Source organism: Parus major, chromosome 2 (assembly GCF_001522545.3).
Source record: "Parus major isolate Abel chromosome 2, Parus_major1.1, whole genome shotgun sequence".
In the NCBI taxonomy this organism is placed as follows: domain Eukaryota; kingdom Metazoa; phylum Chordata; class Aves; order Passeriformes; family Paridae; genus Parus; species Parus major.
In genome coordinates this window covers 89,591,947-89,610,224 of record NC_031769.1, presented here as the reverse complement: position 1 = coordinate 89,610,224, position 18,278 = coordinate 89,591,947, and the positions used below count along the sequence as shown (strand labels likewise).

Genomic DNA, 18,278 nt, shown 5'->3' with positions numbered 1-18,278 from the left:
CTCATTGAACAAAGCAATGAAAATGATAAACACACACACAGAGGAAAAAAGCAATAAAATATAAAAATATTTTGCTCCTCCTATAACAAGAATGAAAAATAAGTAAAAAGCAGGCAACTGGCATATGATTTCAATTATGAAAGCAATGAAGTAAGTGAAAAGCCATCACCTTTTCTGTAAGTTGTGAATTAACTAGACGGTACAATGCACAGGCAGCTTACAAATACAACTATGTTTGCACTGCAAAATGCTAACACTGCTGTATTGCTGCCATACGTTTGAGTCAGATATGCCGCAGAAAAAGCCCTTAGAGATGTGTGTCTGCACCTGCAGCAAGAACGGCAGGAATTCCAAGGGAGGGCTAACTTTTTACAGGTGGTGATTATCGCGTTTAGAAAACTCCCAATCCTTCCTCAAGACTGCCATCTAGTGGTGCGCTAAAGAAGCGAAGAAATCTCAGCGCTGTCTCCTCGGCTGTACATTTTCTTTAGGGGACAGTTGTTAAACCCACGCTCAGGATTTGATGTTTACCCCTTTTCCTTTCTTCACACTACCATAGTTAGCCCGCAGTTACCTGGAATACATTCGGTGTGAAATTTAGAAACAAGGTAAGTATGACAATTTCAAGAAAACAAAAAAAAAATGAAATAGTAATCAAGATATAATTTCAAAGGGACATGAGGAATTTGAGAACACCAGTCCCACTAGGAATCAGGAAGATTCACACACACCAAGACACTATGTGCTTTTGGAAGTCTCTCTCCAGTTTGTTAAAAGCTGTTTTTTCTGGTCCTTTTCTGTAGGCTACAGTACCTGGTGGGAACCTTAACAGGATCCAAATCAAAACACTGGCCTTGAGGAAAGCTTTTTTTTTTTCTGTTAATTATGTTTTAAAGAGAGCTGCTTTTCTATATACAATACTTAGGAGGTCTGATCCACATCCTGTATCTATCAGTACCTGCTAATGGCATCCAAAGGGGTAAAGAAAAAAGAGCTTTTGTTAGCAAAAGGGGCAAAAGCAATAGAGCCTGGTGACATGATGCAGGTGCTGTGGTGAGGTGGCTGAACCTATAGTAGGAAAGGTGCATGTATGACTGCTGGCTTCACATGGGTGAGGCTTTGAGAATATAACAAATATTCTCAGCTGTAACAGAAGGCTAGTATTCTGGTTTCTAGGCGTTTTTTGTTAGAGTTCTGGGAAGGTTCCCTGTTTTTTTGTTGTTTGTTTGCTTGCTTTTAATTAACGGAAGTTTTCTGAACAGCCTGGCGGATCTGCAGAACAGACAAGAGACTACACAGGCATAAAGTACAGTGTCCCAGGACAGATGGTTTCCAAGTAAGAGTCAGTGTTGACATAACATCAACTCCTCCGTATGCTACACCACGGTCCTTTATATCAGAACCAGTCTGGAAAGGTGGATTTGCTCAGGACTAACATGGAGTTTATTGACTTGTATTCCAATCTTCTTTCACAAATATTGCCTTGCAGGGCACATATCTTTCCAGACCTTCTGTTCATCCACCACCCAAGGCTGACAGAAGTAGCCTCCTTTACCAAGTTCAGTTTCAAAGCTGGGGGCATGGACTTGTCCTCCTGAAACCCAAAACTTTCCATTGGCAGAAGAAAAAGAGCAGTTTGATCCCTCAGACCAAAAGAAAAAAAAAAATAAACAAAAACAAACAAAAAACCCCACCACCATATTTTGATGTTTCACACTTCCATTTGCTTTGCAGAGCCAGGAGACAAACACCAAGCACTTGCAGTCCCTCAGGGACCAGAATGCAGTAACCTTTGGTGAACCATGAGTCATTCTTCCACTGCAGCAGTGGGTCAAACTGTCTCGCCCCTTCTTCTCCAATGGGAGAGAAAACCAGCCCAGAGCATAAGCTCACCTTGCCAGCAGTGGCTCCAGCCAGCCCTCGTGGCATTCACAGTGGCAATCCAAGAATGTTAGGATGTCTCCTTTTGCCACAGACGCCCCCAGCAGCCGGGCTCGAACCAGCCCCTCTCTCTTATTTGCACGGATAAGACGCACCTTGCGCAGGCCAGCCACGTAGTTTTCCAAAGTCTCCTTTAAATGTTCTGTAACAAACCAAAAAGAGGGAATAATATAGTCTGAAATTATTTATGTCATACTATAGGAAGCTCTCTCCTCACTAACATATTACTTATAGTAGGGCTCTAATGATTGTGGCATTTTGAACTCAGATTCTGCTATACGAGTTTAGAAAGCACATGAAAAAAGCACAGAACTTGGATGGACACAAAATTGAGTGCTTCACATTTACCTCTGTAATATATTCCCAGATTGATAAGTGCTTCTCAGAAGTTACTTAAGACTTTCTGTATAAAAGTTTTACTCTTAACACAATTAATGTGTGGTGGAAAATGCCAGCATTGCCTTTATGTCCTGTTGTTCACACAAGACCAAAGAACTAGGTCACTGTCATTATATGAGACACCAGGGGAGCATTGGTGCAATCGAAACTTGCTCAATACAGGGAACCTGAAGTGCTCTGATCAGACTGTAGTCTATCTATACACAGAAGCACTTATGTTACAACACAGCAAATGTCCTTCCCCGTTCCAAACTAAATTTGGTCCATAAGCCACATTTTTCACTGGCACGCTACAAAAAAAACTATTTTTCAGTGAGAGGCCTTTGTGGTACAGCTTTCTGTTATGTGACCTGAACAGCATAACTTTTTCTCCTATGAATTCTCTGACCAAAAAAGCCCATCAACATAATTTCTTCATCATATTGATGAATCAATATGATTTAGACTTAATCTTCCTACCTTTGTCACTGTAATCATCTACAAGGATGATTTCTTCCAAAAGTATATCTGGAGATGTCTCAAGAACACTGTGAACAGTTCGCAGAAGTGTTGACCAAGCCTCGTTATAAAAAGCTATCACAACAGAGGTTTTTGGCAGGCTATAGTAATCATATTTCTTCTCTCTACATCTGTAAGGGGGAAATAACTTCAGTTACTCAGTTATTATGTCGTTATTATTATAGTTATTTAGTACAAATGCAAAAGCATTTATTAATTTTCAGGAAATAATTCTCAAATCCACTTGTAGACTAGTTACTAACTGCAAGAAAGAACACAGGATCTTAAAAGAACTGCATGTGTGTGGAAAATTGTATGAGAAAACATTATGAAATTACTCTTACAGAGGTTCCATTCCCACTGAAGCATTATGAATAAAATTCTGCAAACTACCAAAAGGTCTAAAAAGAAAAATAATGGAAGGCACTGGGCTGGTGTAGCTGAAGTAGCTGTCTTTGCACAATTTCAAATAGAAGAATAAGCAATGGCCAAAATGTGCCTCAGATTAAAGGAAAAAAAATAAATGTAAAACCTGAGTGCAGTAAAAACAGTAACATGAACTAGTGATAACAGTTGCTTTGGAAAATAGAACATGTGTTGTTCTATAGTAAAAATACAACTGTTTGGAAGCAGCAATACATAAAGAGAAAAAAAAATTAACCAAACAACCAGCAACAAAACTGAAATGTATGTACACTGAAGCAGGATTTGGAGAGACCACACAACTGGCAAAGTCTAATAGTGAAATCCATGAAAACCTAAAACAGATATAGAAATGCATGGGTTTGGCTCTATGGAGAGCCAGAAAGTTTGCAAACCTTTGGATTAAGCTCCAGAATGTATTTCCTATAAATATATATATGAACTTCCCTAAATGAACATAAGGATGCCAAGAAACTTATAGCTGAGCCAAATGTATAAATTCTTAAAAGAATCCCCTGGTTTAGAAGAATTTTAAAATAACGATGGCATTTTCTACAGCTTCTCCTCTTTGCTTAGAGCATTCCACATTGGCAGTTTTTATTGCCTGGAGTCACCGAGGTTTGTCAGGGGCAGAAGGACAGACTTCAATTTCTGCAGACTGCTACATCACAACAGATACCAAAGCAGGTAGGACATCCCTCCTACCAAAACAGAACAGCAGCGAGTCCTCCAGAGCATATGGTATGGGGAGCTGAAAAGGGAAATTAAAACTGATCAGTAGAAAATGTGACAGGAAAATCCCTTAGGTCAATTTAGGGGCACAAAAATTCCCCAAAACACTAAAAATGACATTAAAAGCAAACTGCTTCCATATAGCACATTGAGAATATTTTAACTATTTAAGGCTGTTTTGTCTGCAATAGAATAGGTTTCTTTGAAGATTAGGCAGTACCTATTAAGATCTGTTGTACAGCAAGAAAAGAAAATCTGAATCTGATTATGCCTAAAATGAAAATTCTTATGAGGAAAACAAAAGTCTGTAGAGTAGTTCTGTAATAAATACATGAAAATGAGGAAGCAGCAAGGACAAATGACACTTGGGCAAAGGAGGCACCCAAAGGATGCTCCTCAAACATGAAAGGAACACCACACAACACCACCCATGCATACAGACACAGACACACACTGAGCTAGTGAAGTACAAAAAAAGCCTGTCCCTCCAGGCTGTAACTTGTCTTGAGGGCTTTTCAGAGAGGGAACTGTCTCACACCAACACCTGGTGACAGAATTATTTAGCCAGACATTCGTGTGTTGACACATAAAAAATGAAAAAGAGTGACGAGTGACATTTTAATTAACTTTATTTTTAATGCTGAAAAACCCATTGTATGAATCCAGTTTTAGAAATACATATTTACTTTAGCCCACTGAAAAGCATTTCTCCTCAGTACTGCCAGGAAAAAAAATATCCATGTATACCAGTCATTTGTACCAGGTAATTTTGAGCACATTTCTTGATGGAAATAGGATTTCTACATACTCATTTTGGAAAACTGAAGGAAAATATAAATAAATAATAAAAAAACCACCAGGAAAGTATTCTTTGAAAAATATGTCAGGAGGATTCATGGAATAATAATGCTGTATTCCATTTAAAGAAAGGAAACCCAAAAGGTCTAAAGAAGCTTATGTCTAATTATAGATTAAAGACTTCAACGGATTTACCTGAAATTACATGCTGGAGATGGGAAACATAATTTGGCACAGAGCAAGGCAATCCCCATACTGTTTGTGATTCACTGTGCATTGCTGCCTCCTTCCTTGAGCACACCCCAAACTGCAGGAAAAGGTCAGCCTACTACAGGACATACCAAAGCACACGTTTCTTAGGTTTCCAAAGTCAAGAAAGATGCCAGCACTAAAAGATGGGTTTAATTTACCAGCTCTGTGGTGGAAGGCAGCACAGGAATGCAGAGAAGTGACCTACCATAGTAGCAGGGCAGGCTGCTGGCCAGCATGGCCACCCTGACCTGAGCACTACCCTGATACCCTTATTCAAAAATATAAAGAAAAAGCCACCACATTATTCAACTTCTGCGCATATGTGCATGTTTATCTTAGATATTATTTCCAATACATGTATTTATTGCTAAATTGCTAGAAGATATCAACTGTTAGCAATTTCAAATAATGTTGCTAATGTGAAGCACACTTTTCCTGATCTTTCTGTAATGAAAGAGTTTTGCTAAGCCTTAAAAATTAATCCCTTTCGGGAGATTACAAACCCAAAGCATTTACACCATGGAAAAATTGTAGCACAAGAAAATCTTTAAAAAAACTAATGAATCCCTGGAATGGAAATGCTTGGAAGTGTTGCTGAATAACAATTAAGTGGCATGCATATGGACACTAAACATTACCACTTCACAAGATATAAAAACTTCAAAAAACCCACTATGAGTATGAAACCTGATTTAAAGCCTAGTGGTCATAACTCATGTTTTCTATTTCTCAACTCCTGTTTACCACAGAAGTGCCTTAGCAGCCCATCTTCTGTATTCACATTTGCACACCTCAAGATGTACTTTTATTCTCCATGTGCCAGCCAAGTATCCCAGCTCCTACTTTCCAAGTGAATCATTTCACTCCTACTTTGGATTATTCAGAAAAACAAATGCATATCAATTATGGTATGTCATTAAAATGACAGCAGCTGGTGACAGCAGTCCCAAAATATGTTTTTGCAGATAACTGGGAATGTATATTTATGCATACTATACTGCAACCTGCTTTCAACTTCTGAGTAGAGTGCTCTTTAGTGCCACCCTCAAAACCCATAACACCGTCCTTTCCAATAAAGAGGATCATGTTAAGATAGGATTAATTGCCTCTCACATTATTCATCCTAAAAACTAGCAGTCAGCATTGAGCAGATCATCTTGGCTATGCAAGTCCAGAAAGACAGATCCTCACCCTCCTTAAGCCATTGATCCAGCACAGCCCAAGAGACCTCAGTGGGTCCCCACCTTCCTCTTGGTTATACAGATCTGACTATGGAACTTCTTCTGTGAGTAAAGTTAAATGACTATAGGAATTTACCCATGGTCCCTACCACTGGCTGTGATACATCACTTTGAATCTAGTCATCATAACTACCAAATGGTTGGTAAAAACATAACACAGACATGTGGAAATTAGTTGCCCCTAAGCGTGGCATTTCCAAGCATGGAAAATAAATGCAGATGCATTTGAAGTCCGACATTCTTTCACTATTCTCCTTATCTTAGTCAATCACAGGGAATTTACTGTTTTGTAAGAATTAAATGCATTTTAAAATAAACAATTACCTAAATTAAAAATGGCATGTTGTGTAAGTTAAGAGGGTGCATTTTCTTCTGAGAAATACACATATCCCTAGTCAACCTGATTTTGGTAACAATTATCAGATACCAGGATCAGCCACTGAGGAAAAACCTGTTGCCAACACATCCAAGAGGCTTTTCTAGAGGCAACAAAATAAATGCATATAGTTTTAAACAGGACTCAGATTTCAATGACAAACACTGGTATATAATGAATAATAACCATAACAGGTATGGCAATGCAAAGGAGTGACACCTGCTCAGTCTCTGCCCTCCGGTCACGCCTGCTCTCTGCAGATTTGCTAGAAAATGCACAAGCCTTATGCACAGTAGAGTGACACTCAGAGAAAACAGGGCCAGGACTGCCCCAACCATCTTCCAAGGAGCAGATGGGGACACTACAATGCTCCAGCAGCACCCTGCTTCTGCATCGTCCTTCATTTCCCTCAGGCACTTTCTGCCACACTGTGTGGGTGTTCCAGAGACCCTCCTATTTGATCACTGTGGCATAAGACAGGCATAAAACAAACAAAAGCTTTGTCTTCTGGCATTTCTTATCAATTTACACTAAGATAACATCTATATTATAAAATTCTAAATGTGTTCATCCATAAATCTTTAAATCTCTAGATGGGAAGAAAGAGAAACTACTGCTGGTATGTACCTGAACACAAAAACACGTTCACTATGCACTGCCTTTCCTCTATGTTTCCCTACAGCTTCTACTCAAACATCTAAGTCCACAAAATGCAAACTGAAGCCAAACATGTAAAAGTGCATCATCAGATATTTAAATTCCTGTGGGTTTTTGGTTTTGCCTTTTTTACACTGCATTTTTAAGTCACAGTCTAACTGAGAGTAAGCAGCTGACAAGTTTAATAAATTAACATTGGAATCTACTACACTACACAGTCTTCTTTTAGCAAGTTTTACAATAGGTTATTTATTAGAAACTAAGGAGACATCACTCAGGAAATGCCCAAACAAAATTAAATGGGTTGTTTTCAAGAACATTTGTGTCAATTAATGTAATCACTCAATTTATTTCTTTGTAAAGAGCTGTTTCTCTAAGAGATGTGTATCTATACACAGGGAGAGAGAGCATGAATGTGTGCACACTGGGCACACTGCCATGAGTTAATTAGGAACGGTTGCTGACATGCTCTTATTTAAGACTTTAACCACAACTGCGAAAATGATACAGAAAGGGAAAATAATCTCCAAATTTTATCTTCTATATGCACAATTACTTATACTTTAAGAAAAAAAAAAATAAAAAATGAAATGTTCTCTGAGTTTTCAAAGATTTGTTAAGAATACAAACTGCTCATAAATTATTTAATGCTTCCAAAAGGTATACTATGTAAGTTTTGGTTTTGAAATTTCAATGTGAATGCCCTAGGCAAGTTCAGGATTGCACAGCTTCTCTCAAGAAGTGCAAAACAGCACATGTCACTCCTGAAGCTGATTTAACTTGATTTACGTGACTACAGTATGTGACATACGCCCCATCCCAGTGTCACCTGGAAAACACCACCAGGGTTCTGCTTCAGGCTGGCTTTCACATGGTGGAAGCAGGTTGGCTGGGCTTTTTATCACGGGCTGTACATGCTGACTCACCACACAGCCTCCTTTTCTCCTCCTAATTTGAGCAGCTAAGACGCAGACTTAAACTGCTCTTTCTGTAAGAGGTGTAATAAATGTGGCATTTTGTAGGCTCAAAGTAAATGAGGCGGATGGGAATGAATGGCAACACCCATGGGCATCTCAATCTAGTTTCACCACCTTCATTCCCACTCCATAAACTGCAGGGGTAGCAGTGTGGGCATTGAAATCTGCCCACATTTATCCAAGAGAAAACACCTCTTTCTCTCAGCTTCCCACAGCCATGGCAGAGGACACAGCAGTACTGACATCTTCTACCCTCTTTTCTACTTTTTCCCAAGCTGCACCTTGGGGTTCTGCACATCCACCCACAAGCATCCCAAGCCCTGCAGCATGACACAGGAGGCAGCACTGGTTTCTAAGCCAGCCACACAGTTACCAAGGCCACATCCCTTACTCCAGGCTGAATATATAGTTGAACATCCACTCCTCACCCCTCTCTGTGGGAGAGTAACCTAGGGATAGAATGCGGCACACGAGCCAAAAGCAACACCACCCAAGGCCTGGAATACAAAAGTGCAATATCCAGTGGAATTAAAGGAAATGATAAACATTATTCTTGTCTCCTCCAAATACTACACAACTCTTTGTGTCAAATTTATTTTTTCACATAAGACTACCTTGATCCAACTGTCAGTTCAGGGATTTTTTTTTTAAACTTTTTTAACTTTTTTAATATAAATCAAGGTTTATCTGGGCATGGAGAGTCTCCACCTGGTTTTACAGACCTACACAGGCCATATGTGTTCAACTATTGCAGAAAAAAGCATTGACAGTTTACAGAAGGTGTGTCTGGGTGTGGTTAGCAAAGCAGATAGCAGCAAGGTATTGATAGCTGCCAGAATGGCTAGATTATTTGGGGCAAGGCTGGAACACTTTAGCACCTGAGTTCAGGATGCTGGCCTACACTTCCCCACTGTCTGTCCCATCCCAGCCCAGCCCAGCAGGCCGGTGAAAAGCTCCCTAAATTGTATCTGCTAAAACAAACCGTGTTAGAGAAAGCACCTCTGTACAGCCTACCACACTGTGATATGACCAAGTCTCTGGAAACAAAGGCTGGCTTGATTGCAAAACAGTTTTCAAGATTATTTAATGCTCTATGGAATGATTCTCCCAAAGACAAGAAGGTCTTGACAAGACAGACTGTCAAAAGCTGTCTTAAGATTTCAGATAATAATCAGCTGTGCTGCCTTGTATACAAACATTGTGAGAAGCAAGAAAGATGACAGCAAGTCTGAAACAGAAGAAAATATTTGTTAAGAAGTTGGGGGGGTGGGGAGGAGGTGGGCACAGAAAGCAAATCTGTTTAAGACAGATTAAAAATACATTGAGAAAAAATGTCTAGAAAGAGGAGCATTTACTAAATCTGTATTCTAAAATCTACAAATTCAGAAAATCCACAGAGCCTCCTAATTCCAAATTGTTAGAGAAAGACTACAGAAGTTCCTAACTGACCCAGATTCTGGATGTGCAGATGAGAAGGAAATTCTGCATCTAAAGATGGGGAAACATTTTATTTTGATTTTTATTTTACTTTGCTGAGCTGAAACAGTGGTTACATTTTGCTCAAATGTTTTCAATTTTCTTCCAAGATAGTGAGATACACTTAACCTTTCCACAGAGACACACTATTTCCTGTACCTACATTCAAAAACTTACTTTAGTGTGAGTAATTTGTTTCAGGACAAGAAAAAGTATTTTACAAAGCAATAGCTGAAACAAGCTATTGTATTCATCACTATAAACAAGGTGTGGATTCACATGATCCTGATAGAAAATTGTTTACAATAGAAGCAGCTTTTGAATTAAAAAAAAAAAAAATCAATTTTTGCTTACTATCAATCACAGATCTGGGAACTTTTTCAATTTAAAAATTAAATCAGCTGAAACCAAGCAATAATCTAGATGTCAAAGGATGTTGAGGAAGTCTACCAGAAACTGGAAAGAAAAATGGTGAAAAATATTCATGTGAGCTCTTCTGGAAAGTATATGCTGGGGGTTGTTAAAGGCATAATGACAAAGAAAAGTGACACATTTTTACAGATGACAGGAAATAAAAATAGCAAAATATCCTAAATATCAAAACCATAGTGGAAGCATTGCTTCATATTGTACTGCTATAAAATGCAAGCCTTTTTATTAAAAAAAAAACAAAACCAAACATAGTGAAGAATTATTTTTACGCCACTTGCTGTATGAGGAAAGAATGAAATGTCCTAGAGAAGCATTGCTTTGAAAGTCGAAAGCCTGTTTACATATGAAGGAAATCCTGCCAACTAACACTAAAGCTATTATGATTAATATAGTTACTAGTAACCAATTATATATTTCTGAAATGCTCAGAAATCAAATGAAAAAAAAAACTAACACCAAATAAGTGACCATAGTGTTACAAAACAACTGCACCAAACACACTCTTAAGTGTTGAAGGCAAAGCCTTTGCTTGTGAGAAGTAGTGTGCTGTGTCTCCTGATCAGATGCAAAGCATGGGAATACCTGTGCCAGAGCCTGCTCTGGACATAAGGTGCACCACAAGGTGCATGTTTAGAGGGAAGGGATGTGCCAGAAAGGTTAAGCTGCTGCAGCTCACCTTTAGGTAAGAGATGAAAGACAAGCTCCTGGGTGAAGTCAGACAGTCACTGTGGGCTGAGGAGGGAAACAGCTGCTTTTCCCAGAACAGGATCAGGCTAAAACTCCTGGCAGGAGTAGCTGTGATGTTTGGAGTAGAAAAGGAACCAAACCCAAAGTATATCAAGGCTTATTCTGGGAACTTGATAGCAAGATACTATCAGACAAACATCCTGGTATAATTCAGTATTTACAACCCAGAAAACAAAACAAACCATAGAAGAAAGGGAGATGCTGAGGGAATCAAATTCAAATATGGGAACAAACAGGAAAAACAGTTTTGAAAGACAGAAAAATCTTAGCACAAGATTGTTATGCTAAAGTCAAGCATAATATTCCCTCAAAATAAATAGTATTATAGGCATAAATTATGGTGACAGAGGAATTTGAACATTTGTGTATATCTAGCTATTTGTACAAAGACACTTAAAGATATATGCACAGGTACTTACACATACACATAAAATCACACACATACAAAGAAGTTTATTTAAAGAATCTATCCAAAACAGAGAAGATTACCTAGAATTAAAAAACAAATGCCTAAAACCTTTTTTTTTTTTTTTTAATAACTAAAAAATACTATGCAGACCACACTCAATATTTTGGGGGCTTTTGTGGCTATTTAGGAAAGACAGGGAAGAATTAAAAATCCATATCCCTGTGATCACAAGTAAAACAAGCTCCAAGGGCTGAATCAGGCTTTTACCATGAAAGACAACATGAAACGCTGGGTCAGCACAAAAGTGCCTGACTTGCTCCTTTTGTACCAAGAGGCAGCCAAAAGGCAACTTGTGTGCTTTTACAGGAACTATCCCAAAAATAAGTGAGCAAGGCATCTCTACTGTAAGACAGAAAGGGAAAAAAAAATTTTAAAAAAATGGTAGAATGTCTAAAATCTAGAACAATGTTTGAAATAGCCCTTAACCTAAAAGAACCCAGGTAGAAAAACTGGAAATGTATTTCTTGCACATTGTAATAAGCTGTAAAAGGCTAAGAGAATGTATTAGTTGTCGGCCTAGCCCTACAGTCCTGTAAAACAAGCACACTATGAGAAGCCCCATGGGACATAACACAGATGTGTAGGAGACCTGCTGTTGCAGGGGGAGGAAGGCAGAGCAGCAGCAGCAGCAGCCAAACTCATGGCCCCAAGCTCATCACACCATACTTACAGGGCATCAGCCCTAACAGGGTGCTCAGTAAATCAAAGTCTGACAGAGGACACTTGCTGGGTTTAAACCACCTATAATTGCTTCTCCCTTTACGAGTACAAACTCAAGAAATGAAGGGTAGATGTTGGGAAGACAAGATGGGCCATCCAGACAACCTTATTATCAGGGGAATAAAAAGAAATCACTGTGGCAGTGGTGTAGCCTTGAAAGAGGTGTTCAAAAGTTGTTGAATCTCCATCCTTGGAGGTTTTGAGGTTGGACTAGACACCCCAAAGTTTCCTTCCAACCTACATCCTTCTCTAACCCCATGGCTTATTTCACTTCTAACCTTGTACAAAGTGTATCATCATTTAGTAACTCACATTCTTATCCATAAGATTCTTCCAAATGGACATTTTTATAGACTGTTTATACATAATGTTTGTTTATATGTATACTTTCAATAAAACAAAAAAAAAAATCTGTGTGATGAAATACATTATCAGTTGCTGATATCAAGCTCAGACAGTTAAAGGAAGCAGAAACTGCCTAAAGGAAACAATAGTAGTTGCTGAGTTCTTTGGGCCTGTGTGTCTAGAAACAGGATCAGACATCACGAAAACCAAGTTATGGTGGTGGGAACAAGAGGGAATAATGACTTTCTGAAATATTGGTAGGAGAAAGATCTAGATTTGAAACTTCCTGGATTCATAGTAAACTATCATCAATCAATACATAATCTGAGAGAGTAATCTCAGCCAAACTATTCTTCTCTTCCTGTACAGTATTATCAGACATAGATATTAGCAAATACCTGCCACATTTCTGTTCCCATGGCAGGTCCAAGATATACAACATGCAGCAGTAGGAAAAGAGTTTTGGCATCAGTTTCTGATACAGCAACACCTTGTGCCAACATTTTGAATATCACATTTAACAGCTTACTGGTTCAGATACCCTCTATCTTATTAGCAAAACCCTAGTTTTCATTGGATTCAAATGTTTTCACCAATTCACACACAGAGAGTGGGTTCATCGATTAGTGTGGTAGGACATTAACATCAAAAGGAGCAGTGGGGCATCCAGGTGATGGTAATGCTGCCTCTGTTTCCCTTTTATTCTCCCATTTTATTGGTATCTAAAATTTCCAGGTTGCCTCCACATACACAAGAATATGCTTAAACAGACCAAAAGCCCACAGTCCAGAACAGAGTCTCCAAGCACAGTATCTGTCATTACCTCCTGAATATTTGATTTAAATTTTTCTAGTGGACAGACTTCCTTATGCTTTACAGTAAAAGGATTTTTGGAACAGGGAAGTGGCAGAACTAGTTTTATCCACTCTCGTGCATCACCCATGTATTGAAGCAGCCCTGCAGGTGGTACACTGCCAGCAGGCCACCTTTCTTTCAGGCTGAAGCCCTGAAATTAGTCACTTTGTCATGTAAGCCACACTGTAAATTGAACAGCATCCAATGCAGATTTCTGTGGGACTTTATCAGTAACTCTTCACACCTTAAAACAAAAAACAAAACCAACCAAACAGAAAAACTGAAACAAACCAACGAAAACCATCAAAAAAACCCAAAACAAGAGCTTCACAGCTTCTACTCAGTTATTTATAAATGCAAGGAGTTTCCACATTATTTCACAGTTAAGGAACTCATCAACAACACGCTTCTTTATCCATATAATTACAACCTTCAAAGAACTCGGATATGTGATACACGTCATCCTTGACAAAAACCTTGTTGACTTTCTCGATAGATCACACCCTCCCATCTGTTACTAATTCTTTCCCTTACCACAGTTTGTAGATAACATGCCTGGAAAAGATCCAAGCCTTACCAGCACACACTTCTCTGGTTCTCTTCTGGGACTCCACTGAAAAAATGGTGTATTTGTTATCTTCTGGTACCAAAGTTGTTTCACTGATTACATCTAAAATTTAGCTTTTGTATCATTTTGGTGAACTGCTGAAGCCCAGTTGCCATCTACCATTACGACTTATTTCCCATCACTGTAGCCTCACTCATCACCAAAATGTTCATTAAAGGTCATAAATAATCAAGCATTATAGAAAATCAAATCAAATCCCTAGACTTGAGATTTCAAACTGTAGAACCTCTAATCTTGGAACAAAGTACCATACATTTTCTATGGCTGTGGGCTTGGTGATACATTTTTCAATTTTTTTTTTTTAATTTTTTTTTTTACTTCAATCTCTTTCATGGTCCTCCTTCTTGAGGGAAGGAGTTAATACTTCATTGCAAAATTGCCTTTGGGAAAGTTTTTTACATTTCCTGAGTGAGTTGGAGAGATACTCTGTGTCATTTTTGCTATAATTTAGATTTAACTGTGCACAAAGGCATGAAACACCTGCCAACAGTACAATACAGCCCCAGCTTCAGAAGGCAATTATCTCTGCGATTATGTCACTGATGCTTCTGTGATTCTTTTGGTTTGGATATATTTTGTCATTTCAGCATCCATATATTCAAATCAAAAAGGGTCTGCTGTTGTAGCAAAATCTATTTAAATTATTTTCATTTCTAGAATAGTCACCCACACCCATCTATAATGTTCCCTATTCAACAACTGTGACCTTCCATTTATTCTAACATCCTGTCATAGAGAAATGGCAGAAGTCCAAAATAACTCATTGAAATGATTTAATTCTTCCCATGGAAATGAAACTAAAATGGTCCTTTTTGACCTATGGTCTACAGACTGCTTATAAAAGGGGAATAATAACTAAGTAAAACAAGCCTAGTGTCAGGCTTAAACTTATGATGAAAAGGCCTTGCATTTGCACTGCAACTTTTTTAAAGCCATCATAAGATTCATATTTTAGATTCAGCACTTACAATTAGAGTTGGTGAAACATTGGGCAGGATACAGAGGGATGAAGTGAACTCACGGGAGAGCCAGAGCCCTGCTTTTTCCACAGCTTTTTGCTACCACATCGTACAAACCTGTTGCAACGAAACAAACCAGCTGAAGCCAAGCTGAAGTGTAACAGAAGTGAGGGCTGTGAGGAGTCAGTAGCAGCCGTGGCTCCATCCCATCGCCTGTGATGGCTAGCATATCCCCTTAATCGGCTAGCCCTTCCTCTCAGCAGCAGGCAGCTCATTCACAGGAGAGCCCAAGACGGTGCCACACTGACTATTTGCATAAGGGCAGAATAGTCAGACCTCTAGTGCCACGCTGGCTTCACAGCCACACTGAACTAGCCTGTAAACTAGAGCCACCTCATCGAACACTATCTCACCCTTTGTTTACAATTGCCTATGCCATTATCTGCCACTGGTGTCATAACTGTAAACATAACTTGTAAATGTAACTTGTCCCAGCAACTATGCATCCCAGAACAAGCACAGTCCCTCTTCAGAATACCATTACCCACCTCTGCGAGCACCATTTCTAGCTCACTCCTGGTAAACCTGCCAATAAAACAATCTCCTTTAAACTGTGTCTCTTAAGACATTTGAATACAATGCACAGCTGAAGTCTGGGAAGCGTAACATTTGTAAAGCTGGGAGTGACTGAAAAAGTATGCTGCTGCCCATGGTGACTTACCCAGGGGACAGCAGCAGCAGGAGGGGACAGCAGCCGGAGAAACACGGCAGAGCAGCGTAGCTTGAGGACTGAAAACACACTGACAGGGTTACGTGGGAAAACAACCTGCACACGCACCACCAACACGCGACTTTGTGCTGCCTTGTGTAGGTGCGGCAGCCTGGAAAAGTCACCAATCGACTTGACACTGAGAGAGAGCGCTGTGATCCAAGAGCGTTTGTGACGGGAAAGTTTCCAAAAGCCTCCACGCTCCTGAGCGAGAAGTACTCGAGAGAGAGACACGACCACGCCGCGCTGGCCGCTGCCAGCAGACACTCCGGTTTGGCGGAGCGGCTCTCCGAGCCGCAGCAGCGGCAGGCACGGCTCCTGTGCCCCGGCCCCACCTGCCCTCGGCGGTACTCACAGCGGGTGCCAGCGCTCGGGCAGGCGGCGGTGCAGCGAGATGCGGTCGCTCAGGTAGATGTTGATCTGGTGCCGGCGGATGCTCTCCTCCTGGCGGCGCTTCTCGGCCGGGCTCAGCTCCAGCCGCACCGCCCGGCCCAGCTCCCCCAGCGCCCCCGGGTCCAGGGCCGGCTTGGCGTACACCGGCCGCCGCAGCAGCTCGGGGTCGTGGGACGGCGGCTGCGGCGGGGCGCGGCGGGCGGCGTGCCGGGGCGGCGGGCCGTGCCGCCACACGAGGAAGCCGAGGGCGGCCAGCAGCCCCAGGGCGAGCAGCGCGCCCTCGCCCCGGCAGCCCCGGCTCCGCTTGCCCCAGCACATCCCGCGGCCGAGGCGGCCGGCCATGCCGAGCGGGCGGCGGCTGCCGTCTCACGGACAGGGGCGCGCCTCGGCCCCGGGCAGACTCGGCGAAGTTCTCACGGACCTGCCCACGCCGCGACACCCGCCTGCCGCCAGCGCTGCCCCGCCAGGAAGCCCGCACGGCTCCTCCGCCGCCGGCTCCTCCCTCCTCCCCGCCCCGCCGCCGGCCAGCCCGGAGGGGCGCGGCGCGGAAGAGCCGGGCACGGGCGCTGCCGCGGGGCGGGGAGCGGTACCCCTGGGCGAGCTTGTCCCTCAGGAGTGCTGCCCGCCCCTGCCGCCCGCCAGCCGCCTCACCGGGAACGATGTCCCTCGGTTTCCTGGTGGTCGGAAGGCTGCTTGGCCCCCGAGGGTTCCAGCACCCCAGGGAAGACACATGGCTCCAGCCTACTCCGCGTTCTCCCTGGGGATACAACCGGTGGAGCTAGTAGTGGTCCTGACCCATCCCGGGGCAGGGAGGGAGTGGAGGCCATCCTGGTTCTGCCGGATCACACACAGCTGGGATTTGGGGAGGAGGAAGACATGTTCCCTTCTTTGCTGTCACCCTTTGAGGGAAAGGTGATCTGGTCACCCTGAAGCTTGAGGGACCTTCATAAGCACTGGTGGCTTCATGGCAGATGTGCTATTTCCCCAGCAAGGGAAAACTCTCCTGGCACTGAGCTGCCAGGGCAGCAGCAAGCTGCTTTGGCCATTGGAAGTGACTGGGATAGCCCCAAGGCTTGCTGTCTGCAGACAGAAATTTTCAGAGCTGCAGGACAGCAAGGGAGGTTATTTCCCACAGACAGACTAGGAAGAGCTTAGGGGTCAAAGGAAACAAATTGATAGGAAACCAGGCTTCATCCATTCTGCTGCCTCTAGAATAGCATGTGCTTCAGATGTAGAGCAGAACACAGGCTAAGAAGCTACAGGCACTAATGACAAGCTTTTTTTTCTGAAAAAAGGCATGTTCTTGATTGGAAACACAAGTCAACCAATGTGGCCACATTGAGAGAAATTCAGAAGACTAGTGAAAATCCCAAATTTATTATACAGATAATGGACATGGCTTGACAGAATCATGGTGGGGGGGAAAGTGTAGCGTTAGTTAGAACTTTCAGATTTGCTTCATACTTAACAACATATCCATACTGCTTGTTTTACTACAGCCCCTACTAGTATGAGGCCCCATCTGCCTAAATTTGTGATCTGGAGGCTCTGAGATTATGCCAGAGTTTCTGATTTTCCATTTGAAATACTTTAACATATATGTAACATAAATGGATACAGTTTCTCTTTCGCATGCAGAAGGGAGCTGGAACTGTTTTTGAGGTGTCATTTGCTCGGTGCATTTTCCAGAGTGTTCACTGCATTTTCCTCTGCTGTTGGAGGCCTGTCAAGATCAACCCAGCAGAGGAGTTTGGTCATGCCCAGAGAGAGAACAGCACTGGGCAGTGCTCACCAGCACTGCTGAGGAGTGAATGAAACTAAGGAAGGGAAAAAGTTTCATCACTGCCAGGGTCAGAGCATACAGCTATGAGCTCTTTCTGATTGTACATGACAATAAATATTGTATGTGACAACAAATGCAGACTCAGCTGCTGTGGAGGCCATGCTCTGGACAGAAGGGTGCTGAAAACCAATGATTCTGATTCTGGCAAGCTAGAATTCAAGTCAAGCAAGAAATCAAGTAATTTAGGTGGATTTGGAATGGGTGGGTGTATAGATTATTTCTTATTCACCTATACAGCTAGGTGTCACAGATACTTATATTATATATATATATCTATAATATATATTATATAGGAATAAAGTGTAGTTTCAGTACACTTTGTAGACAACAACTAAATATCAGTATGTT

At 41.5% G+C, this 18,278-nt stretch overlaps 1 protein-coding gene across 3 annotated transcripts in view; it reads right to left on the bottom strand.

The window, feature by feature from the left end:
• The window catches only part of GALNT12 (polypeptide N-acetylgalactosaminyltransferase 12), a 49,998-nt gene extending 33,439 nt beyond the window's left edge, over positions 1-16,559 (bottom strand). For all 3 annotated transcript variants that reach the window (XM_015619744.2, XM_019005807.1, XM_019005808.1), the window contains exons 1-3: positions 16,050-16,559; positions 2,800-2,969; positions 1,894-2,083 (exon numbers count right to left, since the gene is read on the bottom strand). In XM_015619744.2, the coding sequence (XP_015475230.1) occupies positions 1,894-2,083; positions 2,800-2,969; positions 16,050-16,429 (740 nt within the window). In that variant the 5' untranslated portion in view covers positions 16,430-16,559. The remainder of the gene's footprint in view (positions 1-1,893; positions 2,084-2,799; positions 2,970-16,049) is intronic.
• Positions 16,560-18,278: the final 1,719 nt, after the last annotated feature.